The sequence below is a fragment of the Parasteatoda tepidariorum genome, chromosome 2 (genome assembly GCF_982258835.1).
Source record: "Parasteatoda tepidariorum strain Cologne lab strain chromosome 2, Ptep-v5.0, whole genome shotgun sequence".
NCBI classification, from domain to species: domain Eukaryota; kingdom Metazoa; phylum Arthropoda; class Arachnida; order Araneae; family Theridiidae; genus Parasteatoda; species Parasteatoda tepidariorum.
This window is the reverse complement of record NC_141756.1, coordinates 45,855,250-45,868,733: the sequence shown is the minus strand read 5'-3', so window position 1 is coordinate 45,868,733 and position 13,484 is coordinate 45,855,250. Positions and strand designations below refer to the sequence as shown.

At 30.8% G+C, this 13,484-nt stretch overlaps 1 protein-coding gene across 1 annotated transcript in view; it reads left to right on the top strand.

The window, feature by feature from the left end:
• LOC107452552 (uncharacterized) overlaps positions 1-12,470 on the top strand; it is a 60,099-nt gene extending 47,629 nt beyond the window's left edge. The window contains exons 4-7 of the mRNA XM_071177476.2: positions 3,679-3,803; positions 6,526-6,693; positions 10,417-10,555; positions 12,013-12,470. Coding sequence (XP_071033577.1) covers positions 3,679-3,803; positions 6,526-6,693; positions 10,417-10,555; positions 12,013-12,127 — 547 coding nt within the window. The 3' untranslated portion in view covers positions 12,128-12,470. The remainder of the gene's footprint in view (positions 1-3,678; positions 3,804-6,525; positions 6,694-10,416; positions 10,556-12,012) is intronic.
• Positions 12,471-13,484: the final 1,014 nt, after the last annotated feature.

Sequence of the window (13,484 nt, the reverse complement as noted above, 5' to 3'; positions counted from 1 at the left end):
GACGACAAAAATAGTCCTGCTCGGAAGAGCGTTCAACCTCTACTATTGTCTCTAGCTTCGGCCTCCTCTCCCTTCCTCTCTCTCCTCCTTTCTCTTCTCAGTTACTTTTGTTTTCAATCTTTACAGAGTCGGCAACATTTTTCGAAACATTGCCACTTTACACAAAATTGTTGGAGAGAGTCAATAAACTTTCTTCCCCCCCTCGTCGTGACAGGATGGATATATTATGATCTATTAAAATTATAACACCTCATCTAAATTGTCACAAAGAGCTTCGGCTGCTTGATTTTTTTTATTAAGGTAATGCAGCACATCACATATCTAAACTAAACATATATAAGAAATATCCATCTGAAACATATCAGCGACGACAAAAATAGTCCTGCTCGGAAGAGCGTTCAACCTCTACTATTGTCTCTAGCTTCGGCCTCCTCTCCCTTCCTCTCTCTCCTCCTTTCTCTTCTCAGTTACTTTTGTTTTCAATCTTTACAGAGTCGGCAACATTTTTCGAAACATTGCCACTTTACACAAAATTGTTGGAGAGAGTCAATAAACTTTCTTCCCCCCCTCGTCGTGACAGGATGGATATATTATGATCTATTAAAATTATAACACCTCATCTAAATTGTCACAAAGAGCTTCGGCTGCTTGATTTTTTTTATTAAGGTAATGCAGCACATCACATATCTAAACTAAACATATATAAGAAATATCCATCTGAAACATATCAGCGACGACAAAAATAGTCCTGCTCGGAAGAGCGTTCAACCTCTACTATTGTCTCTAGCTTCGGCCTCCTCTCCCTTCCTCTCTCTCCTCCTTTCTCTTCTCAGTTACTTTTGTTTTCAATCTTTACAGAGTCGGCAACATTTTTCGAAACATTGCCACTTTACACAAAATTGTTGGAGAGAGTCAATAAACTTTCTTTCCCCCCTCGTCGTGACAGGATGGATATATTATGATCTATTAAAATTATAACACCTCATCTAAATTGTCACAAAGAGCTTCGGCTGCTTGATTTTTTTTATTAAGGTAATGCAGCACATCACATATCTAAACTAAACATATATAAGAAATATCCATCTGAAACATATCAGCGACGACAAAAATAGTCCTGCTCGGAAGAGCGTTCAACCTCTACTATTGTCTCTAGCTTCGGCCTCCTCTCCCTTCCTCTCTCTCCTCCTTTCTCTTCTCAGTTACTTTTGTTTTCAATCTTTACAGAGTCGGCAACATTTTTCGAAACATTGCCACTTTACACAAAATTGTTGGAGAGAGTCAATAAACTTTCTTCCCCCCCTCGTCGTGACAGGATGGATATATTATGATCTATTAAAATTATAACACCTCATCTAAATTGTCACAAAGAGCTTCGGCTGCTTGATTTTTTTTATTAAGGTAATGCAGCACATCACATATCTAAACTAAACATATATAAGAAATATCCATCTGAAACATATCAGCGACGACAAAAATAGTCCTGCTCGGAAGAGCGTTCAACCTCTACTATTGTCTCTAGCTTCGGCCTCCTCTCCCTTCCTCTCTCTCCTCCTTTCTCTTCTCAGTTACTTTTGTTTTCAATCTTTACAGAGTCGGCAACATTTTTCGAAACATTGCCACTTTACACAAAATTGTTGGAGAGAGTCAATAAACTTTCTTCCCCCCCTCGTCGTGACAGGATGGATATATTATGATCTATTAAAATTATAACACCTCATCTAAATTGTCACAAAGAGCTTCGGCTGCTTGATTTTTTTTATTAAGGTAATGCAGCACATCACATATCTAAACTAAACATATATAAGAAATATCCATCTGAAACATATCAGCGACGACAAAAATAGTCCTGCTCGGAAGAGCGTTCAACCTCTACTATTGTCTCTAGCTTCGGCCTCCTCTCCCTTCCTCTCTCTCCTCCTTTCTCTTCTCAGTTACTTTTGTTTTCAATCTTTACAGAGTCGGCAACATTTTTCGAAACATTGCCACTTTACACAAAATTGTTGGAGAGAGTCAATAAACTTTCTTCCCCCCCTCGTCGTGACAGGATGGATATATTATGATCTATTAAAATTATAACACCTCATCTAAATTGTCACAAAGAGCTTTGGCTGCTTGATTTTTTTTATTAAGGTAATGCAGCACATCACATATCTAAACTAAACATATATAAGAAATATCCATCTGAAACATATCAGCGACGACAAAAATAGTCCTGCTCGGAAGAGCGTTCAACCTCTACTATTGTCTCTAGCTTCGGCCTCCTCTCCCTTCCTCTCTCTCCTCCTTTCTCTTCTCAGTTACTTTTGTTTTCAATCTTTACAGAGTCGGCAACATTTTTCGAAACATTGCCACTTTACACAAAATTGTTGGAGAGAGTCAATAAACTTTCTTCCCCCCCTCGTCGTGACAGGGTGGATATATTATGATCTATTAAAATTATAACACCTCATCTAAATTGTCACAAAGAGCTTCGGCTGCTTGATTTTTTTTATTAAGGTAATGCAGCACATCACATATCTAAACTAAACATATATAAGAAATATCCATCTGAAACATATCAGCGACGACAAAAATAGTCCTGCTCGGAAGAGCGTTCAACCTCTACTATTGTCTCTAGCTTCGGCCTCCTCTCCCTTCCTCTCTCTCCTCCTTTCTCTTCTCAGTTACTTTTGTTTTCAATCTTTACAGAGTCGGCAACATTTTTCGAAACATTGCCACTTTACACAAAATTGTTAAGAAAGCCGTAACTGATGTATGACTCTACAGATGATTAGGCTAGGAGACAGTAATACAGTATGGAGTGCGAAGGTGGTCTATTTTGAGCACAAAGGTCATAGAAAGTCATAGAAAATGCATTATAAAAATATTCAAGAAATACTATTGATTTTAATTCTATTTTCATAAGATTTCCTTTGACTTACAAAGGTATTTATTTCAGGATTAGTATGCGTTTAAGTGGCTAAAAATATAAATACGAAAATACGAAACATTATAGAAGTAAAGATGAAAATAAGAAGACCAAATCGGTAACTGCATTATTAAAATATTTTAAAATAAATATTTACTGATACTATTAAAATATTCTTAAAAAAACAACAACCAGAAAATAAAAGAGAAGTAAAGATGGAAATAAGGAAAACAAATCTGTAAGTGCATTATTAAAATATTTTAAATTAAATATTTACTGATGCCATAAAAGTATTCTTAAAAAGTATTTGGAATATTAGAGAAATGAAAAGATGAAAATAAAGAAATTAAATCTGTAAGTACATTATTAACTATTTTAAAGTAAATATTTATTGGTGCTGTAAAATATTCTTAAAAAACATCCGGAATATTAATAGTTATTGATATTACAGAAATATTTTTTAAAAGCATCCAGAAAATAAAAAAAGAGTGTTATTAAATGCATGTAAAAAACAAAATAAATTATTTAGAACGACAACATGCCAATATAGGTTTATTTAAAAAATATAAAATAATTTATAAAAAATATTTAAAATTAAAAATATTAAAATTTGAACTCTAAATTAGTATGCGTTATACAGGACATTGAATAAGAACCAATAAAAGAATATGATTCTTACCTATTAACTATTGGACTTTAATATAAATTATAATTCTTGCATTAGAGTGAAAAAAAATGTTTTTAAATTCAAATAATACTTCTAATTCTAGTCAATCTGTGCTCTTGGGATCTGCCCTCGGCTCGATGGTGGTCATTATATTTGTCACACTTGTTTCTTGTCTCATATGTAGAAGATGCGTTCCATATCGAAGGCATCATGCTTCACTTAATGGCGGTAAGTTTTATTTCATTTTATGTAAACTGCTGGATTGTTTTACACTTAACTTTTCACTTTCATTTCCTTTCATTTCAAACAAGGATCTGTAGCTTAATAATATTAGAGTTCCTTTATCTAAAGATGTTAGAATCGATCAATCTGCAAAGTAAGGAATTGTTATTTGATAACAAGTCGCATTTTACCCAAAAGAAATGAAACAAAAATTTTCCCTCGGGTTTAAAAGAGGTTCATCGTCAAGGTATTTTTACCTTCCGGAATCCCAAAGTTATACCTCACTAAACTGTTTTACCATAAAGTGCTCGATTTCGCACGCTGGACGTCGGGCTACCAACGAGGAGGAGCCATCCCCTCTGTAGAGGATCAAAATCGCAACGGTTTCAAAACCATAAAAGTAAAAAATGTCCTTAACAGTAAAGTTTATGGTTAATTGGATGGATATACTGCTGCCGTTCATTTTGCCGTAATTTTAGAATGAAATTTCTAACAGTGTACTTGGCGTTGTTATAAAGCTGTTTATGCTATTATTTGCCAAATAAACAGTACAGTTTTTGATGAAATCACGGTTTGCCTTCAAGGAAGTTATTTCCAGTAAAGAAGTTTGAAAAAAAACTAAAACTAATTTTTTTTATTGGGATTTGAATCTCTGTAAAAAAGTTATTTTTTGTTTTCGATCGATAATTTATCCAAATTTCGAGTATTTTGCCGGCAAACCTTATAATTTGCATAAGAAAGTAAAAAAACGAGCCGTAGCATATCACATAGAGATACAAATAAAATGACAGAAGAGGAGAAAAAAAAAGTGAAAATTGTGAGAAGTTTGGCACGAAGTGTAGTAAACGATTCAGATATCTTTTTCTTTCGGATAATTTTGAAGATGCAGATTGTAACTCTATAACTACCTTAAACTAGTATCAATGTTAAAATAATATCAATCAATATGTTAAAATAATATTAATTACTATGTTAAACTCATATCAATCAATACTCTAATTAATATCAATGATAATTTTGAATAAAACATTAAAAGTGAAAAACAGTAAACTTACGTTACAAAGAAGGATTTAAATCCTAAAGTTTAAGTATATTTTTACAATTATTAATTATTCCAATTATCTAAGTATTTGTTTATTTTATTTAATGCCATTACTATTTTCTATTAATATTTTATTAATTACTACTAATTGAGTGATTCAGCGAATCATTCAGCATTTTTGTATGACTATATGATTAATAGAGAGTCGAAAAGTTTAAAAAGCTTAAAATTTAAAAGAAACAGCATAATATTGCAAATAAAAATACAGCTATTACTCGTAATATTATTAATTATACAGCTGGCACAAGATTTGAGAGCTAACCAATAGTTGGAATATTCTTTTAATTATCCCACATAAAGAAATAATTTGCCGCTGACATTTGTGAACTAAAGAACCAACGATGGTCAAAAATATGTTAATGTGTTAGCAACTGTCGACAATTTAATGCTGTTTTAATTAATGGATGGAGTTTTATAATTGAAAAAAACGTTAGTTTATTTGCCAAAAAGTTATTAAAAAAGGAAAAAAAAGTAGTTTGCAAAGTTTTTGAGAAAAGCTCATTTGTTTAAAAAATAAATAAATTACGTATATTCTTATTTAATATTTTATTATTTTAGTTATTTATTATTGAAATGATAATAATAATTAAAATGATAATAATAATTAAAATAATAATAATAATAATAAGTTTATTATTTATTATTTTATTATTTTAAAATTTAACCGCATCTTTAAAATCAATGTTTTTGAAGTACAGGTGAAAAACAACAAAACTTACAAATAACCACACTTAATTAACTCTGCACCGTCAGACATTTCTGTAAAAAATATAGAAAAAAAACAAGCTTCGTTCAATTACCTTAGGTTTTTTTAAACGCATATAACTGAGTTTCTCCTTTATATTATTACCAAAAATAACTTTTTCGTTTGCGTTTCTCTAAGGTGTCTTTCTTTCAGATATTTCAATGTTTCATTATTTATTCCATAGGTAATTAATTTCTTAGGCATTTATTTCATAGGTTATTTATTTTATAGGTAATAAGTCACCCATGCGATGTGGTGGGTAGACGGCTCTGGTCTGTGTTCGATGCCTCGTGTAAAAAAACTATATCGATTTCTATACAAACATTATTTCTATCAAACTATACAAATATTCTCTAATCAGGGATATGGAAATCTTTCTAATGTTTCACAACCCGAAAATGCCAAAAGTCTAAGAGATGCTTACAGGGATTTTTATCCTTATTTCTGTAAAATAACCGACTTACCTGAAATTATTTTTCTATTTATTTACTGAAAGTTACTGTTTTTAATTCAGTGTAATTTTACAAGAGACTCCTGGTAAATGATTTACAGTTGGTTCTTTTGAAAAAAGTTTTTTTTCTTGGTGTTTACAACTCTGATGTTAAATCCAGTGCAGATGCATCATTTTTAAAATAAAAAAAATGTGGTTTGCTGTATACTTAATCAAGTTTATTAAATGTTTAAACTATCTCAAGAAGATTTTAATATTTAATAAATGTACAGCATGCAAATTTTTTAGCATGAGTTTTCATTATTATTATTGATAATTTTTAAAGAAGTGTTAAGTTATAGTATGTTTAAAGTATAGTTTTTTTTTAATACCATCAAACATTTTAGCAACCTATGCCTTATTTGTTTATGTCTCAAAATTGATTTTGCAGGTCCTCTCTATGCTTTGCACTGTAGTAGCACGACAAGTGGTATGGCTAATGTATATTCTTTTCCATGTCAATCGTCTATAGTGACGACACCTTTGGATTCCTCTCATGTTCTACTAGGCGTAGAACAACCAGAACACATATATGCAGTACCCATGAATTCACAAAGAGGTACTTTTTTCTTTAATGCTCAATGGAACAACTACAGTAAATATTATGAGAGCCGCGATGGCTCAGGGGATAGAGCGTTCGCCTTCCAATAAGGAGAACCGGGGTTCAATCCCGGCGATGGCTGGTCGATACGTCTAGCTTGCACCGACCACAGTGCAGATGTGAAATATCCTCAGTGGAAGTCGGATAGTGGGTTAGAGTCCCCTTGCCGTCAGGCTAATCGTGGGAGGTTCTCGTGGTCTTCCTCTCCATGTAACGCAAATGCTGGTTAGTTCCATCAAAAAGTCCTCCTCGAAGGCAAATTTCACCCAATATTTCCAGGAGTTCCCTTGTCTTCTGTATTGGGTTCAAAATTACAAGGCTACTGAGTTGAACATTAGTAGTCGTAAATCCAAACAATTGGATCGGCTGCTCAACGACGGCTATAAAAAATATTATGAGAGCTGTGGTGGCTCAGGGAATCGAGCATTGGCCTTCCGATTAGGTGAACCGGGTTCAAATCTCAGCAATGGCTGGTCGATACGAATTCCGCAACAGATTCGCACCGTCCACTGTACTGACGTAATATATCTTTGCTGGTAGACGGATCGTGGGTCAAAGTCCCCTTGCCGTCAGACTAACCGTTGGAGATTTTTGTGGTTTTCCTCTCCATGTTACACAAGTGCGGATTAGTTCCATCAAAAAATAATCCAAGAAGGCAACACTTCTCCCAATATTTGATCCTAGAGTTCTCTTGTCTTCTGGATTGGGTTCAAAATTACAAGGTTGCAGCGTTGAACATTGGTAGGCGTGAACTCAAAATTGGGTCAGCTGTTCAACGACGGTTATAAAATATAAAATAAAATAAATATTATGATAAATATTTTCGTTACATTTTTCACAAAATTTAATCATTGCACTGTACAAAACTCTGGCGTATGATTAGCGTATGACGTATTTTGCTGATGAGGTTAACAAAATACATTTTTAAATATAGAACTGCAGTTATCTTGCAACAAATTATGTAAAATTGAAAGAATAATAATTGTTTGAAAGAATTATTGCGAAAAATATGCTTATTTTTTTAACGAAATCTTTTTGTAATGAAGTCATTTAATCGATTCTAATGAGCATGAAAAAATGTGTTGTCAGTAAACAAACGAACAAAAATTAATAAACAAAACTATAGAAAGGAAAAAGTAAATAAAAAATATGACAACATGCACAGTAAAAATTTTTGGTTTCCTCAACACTAAAAATTGTTGCAACAATGCAACAAAAGTTTTTTACAGTGTCAAAGGAAAAAATAGAAAAGTTGTCATTTGTTCTTAAAATTTCGTAACCCGCATTGCATTCTTATTTCTTTCGAAGACTTTTAATTTTAAATTTAGGAAAAATGTCTTCATTTTGTGCTTAATTTCAGAAAAATGGAAATTTAAAAAAATTTAAACTGACTAAAATACTGAGAAATTTATTTAATTTTCGTAAAACAATAATAAGTTTATTAGTTTGAAAAACTCTATCTGCTTAATAGTATTGAAAAAACTGAAGTTTCACAAAATTATATATTTTAATCTTTGTACATGGCTAAAAAATTAAATATTTATCTACAAATTAAGTGAAATTTACAAATTATTTGCTGAGGTTTACAATCTTGCTGCGTTAAATGATTCTTTTGCATTGATCTGGTAGAGTATTATAGAGAGTTTGAAAGATTATTTTGCGATAGGAAATTTTGTAGATTTTGCTTTGATTGGGAAGGGATATGACATTTATGAAACTGGAGAGTGAGATATTTCATTATTTAGTAAAGTTTAGATTCTTATTTAGATCAAACTCAGTTTTCACTTCTTAATAGGATGTTAAATTTTTGAACATATTTAAAAAAAATTAATTTGTTAATATTTCATTTCCAGTTATTGTATTGACACAATTTATCAATATACATCATCCTTCAGCAGTTTAAAGAGATAAAAAATATTATAAAATGTTATCTGGTTATTTTTACCTTTTGATTTGAAAATGAATTTTTCAAATTTTGTATAATCTTAAAATGATATAATGTTCATGAGGAATTCCTTTATTTAATATGTCCCGCAGTGGACTGATTGTTAAGACACGGTTCCCAGCAGATCACCGACGTCAAGCATCACTGGCTATGATCAGTGTGCGGGTGGGTGACAACTTGGATCAGCCTGCGTAGGGACCGAGGGTGTGCGGTTTTGGTCCTCGTTAAACTGTTCTACCGTAAAGTGCTCAACTTCGCGTGCAGGTCATCGGGCTACCGAAGCGGGGGTGCCATCCTCTCTGCAGAGGATCAAAATTGTGATGGCATGTCTTCGGATCATCCTCAGGGATGTTTCCCAGACCGTCGCCAATAGCCCATTGTGCAGCTCTAGTGCGACGTAAATGAACAGCAACAACAACAAACTTTATTTAATATATTCTTCTTACTGTGCATACATGAACAGTATATAGAAATAATTATTAAGAGTGTTTGATATATGAGAGTTTGATTAAATATTAATCTTTTCCTCCGTTTACTGATATTATGACACTCCTCCCTATTATAAGATTTTGCTATCTTAATAACTAGGGGGTTTGTCCCCTTCTCTCATTGTTCACAAAGCCCCACGGTTGTCTCAATAATTTCTTCTAGATGATTGTTGTAAATAAGTTAAAAAATAATCAAGTGAGAGATTCTAAAAGGATTAATTTTTATTATCACAATCTTCACTTATTACTTAAGTCCTAATAATTTCGCTCCGTCACAATTGTAACTTCATCGACAATTTTTAAAAATAAATTTATATTCGAATTTTGTTTACTTAAAAAATTCGCTAAATGCTTTAAGTCAAAAAGATTATTAAATAAACATGCGAAAATTTAATTCTTAATAATGTTTTACAATTTTGTAATCGCAATTTTATTCACATTTGTTGACTAGACGCAGTTTTACACGAAGTGTGTAATGAAAGTAAATATAACCTATTTATCGCTTTACAATTTTAAAACTGTTAATACGTTCAAGTACCGAGTTGAATATTTTCGTCATTATTACGTTATAATAAAGAAATACAGCTTTTAGTTTTACGCTTTTAATTTGGAATAATAATTGAAATCTAAAATGTAATAATGGCTGATAATGCTAAAAGCGTATGATAAATAAATATTGCATCCGCTGGATAAATAAACATTTTACAGGTGGAGAATACTTACATAAATTTATTTTTTAAATTTACGCAGATGACAAACAAAGAACTTTGTATTTTTATGCGAGGAAAACTGGTATCATGTGATTTTCTAGCTAATAAGAATGCACCGAAAACCCTTTTCATTATATTTTTTATATTATATAAAGGTATTTTGTTTATTAAACTAACATAAACTAATAAATAAAAGTGACATTGCACCGAAATAATAAAATTTTTACTATATGCGAAGAATATTTTATTTCTAGTAACATAATATCTTCAATTTTGATTTCTAATTTGTATCAAAGAATCATTAAACATATTGGTTTAATTTGTCTATTAAAATACTATGAATTGATTTTCCAACACTAATTCTGTTACTAAACGGCTTCAAATTTAATCTAAAGTTCTCATGTTATTTTCTTTGATTTTCTTTCTTGTTTCTACATTTGAATTTGATTTTATGCCGTTGATAATCATTTTCATATCAGTGAGCTTGAATTAGAAAAGGCTGTCATTTATTTCATAAATAATATGTACTTTCTGTCAGGAATTAGCAGACATCTAATGGCAGGGAGCATTGCGGTACAGTGTTCAACACCAACAGATCCTCCTCCGTCTTACACAGAAGCAAGTGCATCAGCAGCAGCAACCAGCGTAGTAGAGAGAGCATCTCCAAAACCTGAAAGGTTGGATATATATACTTCTAAATACAATATTTCTGAATACAAAATTTCTAAATACAGCATTTCTAAATACAATATTTCTAAATAAAATATTTTGAAATACAATATTTCTAAATGCCTGTTTAGAATTTGTTTATTTTTCTCTAGTTTCGTAAAGGCCCATATAAGAGTGGAATACGTCTGTTAGGCTTAGCGCATGTTGGTAACTTTTCATTTGTAGTTTTCAACTTAGGAGGATTGATTTATATAAGCAAAGAATGCAAACCTATCCGGTTCTAATAATATTTTTCCTATATTTTTCCTAACCTATTCCTACCATTCCTAACCTATATTTTTCAATTTGACTCCAAATTATGGTTACGAAAATTTCAAACAGTGTAACTGAAATTCATTATGTTGTTTAAAAATTACTTCAAAATTATAATAAAGTCTAACAAAAATTTCATAATGCACAAAGCGTGGTATAATCTATTAATACTGTTTATCGTTTCCTTTAGAAACTAGAATAATATATTGGTTTGTAGACGATTAAAACGAATACAAATGTAAGAAATTTAAGGTCTTGTTGAAACATAATATTACTCTGAAGCATAGCTTAACACCAAGAGTAGTTTTATTACAGAGTAAATAAATTTCTTTACTATTGATTTAAGAAAACTATGGTTTAATTTAACATCTTAATAAAGTTTCAGTAAATTTGGATGGTATCATGTTTTAAGATACTACAATACTATAACGAATTCCGAATCAAATTATGGTATCTAAAATCTATTTTTCAGTAAAATATTATACGATATATTAAATTTTCGTTTCGTAGCATGTTTTGGTTAAAATGGATTTTACCGTGAGGAGTACTGGTATCCTGAGTGCCAGTACATTAGTGCAAGTACATATACGCACATTATACTACAAAAATGAAAGAGACACTTTCAGTTTTAGATATTGTATTGAATTTCTCAAGGAATACTCAGAGAACTATTTCGTAACTTTAGAAGTGTTTAGTTGATGTCATTTTTCAAACTTTTAAATAAATTTTCAAACTTTTAGATGTTAGAGGGACCGACAATAATATTTAGCATAAGTGAAAATCAGCGTCTATCTCCTATCGCAAAGAAAGATTAAACACTTTCTTTAAGATCATGAAACTATCAAACATCATTTAATTGATTTGTTTAAAGGTGTTTCGTTTTCCCAAAAATGAGTTAAAACTTTGCAGGCCAGTAGAGAGCGCTCTGTATACCTGAAGATCCACATCCTGATGTTGAACGCTGATTGGTTGCAGAATATGGTTAAATTAACCATATTCTGGTCATTGTGATCATATTTTTCTCGGGGTGCATTATGAATTTAACAAAAAAGTTTGCACTTACTCATTTAATAATTTAATTTCGATTCATAATTTAATTTCGATTCATAATTTAATTTATATTCATAATTTAATTTTATTATTATTTTTGTAGGAACATATCAAATGAAACAGAAAAAGAAGATACTAGTTTATCATTACCACAAAATCTTCGTCCCAACGTACAAGCATCTGAGCACGAATCAACAGACTCAGTATCAAGAATGTGACAGAATTGAATATAAAATCATTCGCAGGAATCTTAATAAATTACTCGAAAGAAAATTAGAGTGAAGCTGTTGAAAGATTTTTTTGAGTACTTAAAAGTTTGATTGGTTTTTGATGGTTACTTTTTTAAAGAAAAATACAGCCAATTATATGTATAATTTTATTAAGAAATTCTTTGTGCCAGGAAAAAATCCTTTATTCCTATAGCATATTATATGCTATTAAAAACATGGTCAAATCATGAATAGCTATATAGAGCTTAAGATGTTGAAATAAATAAACTACGTGAAACATTTTTTATTTTATAAAAAATGAAAATAAAGGTGTTTTGAAAAATAAAAAAAATGTGTCAGTTTATTTATTTATTGAGTAAACAATTAAAGATTGACTGGCAATTTGAAGACTTAGTAAAATGGAATGTGACAATAAGTAAGTAGTAAATGGCTGAGTTTTGCTTCAGTCACCAGAGACACCTTATTTTGAAATTAGTAACAAAATTTTTCAAAAGAGGACGCTGTTGAAAGAGAAAAGATTTAAATATACGCAAAATAACAATACTAGAAAAAAAAGAAGTCTTAGAATAAATTAAACAGAAGTTTGGGTAAATATTTCAGATGAAATAGTATAACATGCAGCTAAAAGCAGTCTCATATAGTCTATACAGTAAATTGTTGGCTGAAGTTCAGTGAGAAAAAAAGACTTTTTCTTTCAGAAAACGTAGTAAATCCTACATTTCTAAGTACTTACATATCAAGTACAATTATATACGTATAAGCTGGCATTTTGAGGTATCTCGTTTGTAAAACGAATCTCTCATAGGATAAAAAAAATTAAGTATTTTCTAATATACTTTTAATCTTTTAATAAAAAAATATATAAATGGTAATTTTTTGTTCGAAAGTTGAAATTTATAATTTTATCACAAATAAATGAAGAAAATGCTTCCTTTTTATTATCTCCCTACAGTATTTTTTTTTACAAATCTTCACTTCTTCTACTCCTCATAAAAAAATTAGTTACTTCAAGAAACAAATTAAGTATTTTTCTCCTGGCTTTTGTTTGCTCCATTTTCCCAAAAGTAGTATTACCATAATTTCATCCAAATGTTTAGTCAAGATTATTAAAATAAATGACGCATGCTACTGCATAAATGCTGTTGCTGAATAAAAGATTCGTTGGTGTTTGTTAGAAATGGAAAAAAGGAAAAATTTCAACTCATTTGTCATTTTCTTAATGTTTGCAGTAATATATCTAAAAACTTTACTTTCTCGAATTCTTTTTTTGCAGAAAAATGTATTATTATATTATTAATTCGAAATCTTAGATATTCTAGGGTAAATTCGTCATTACTCTGGATAG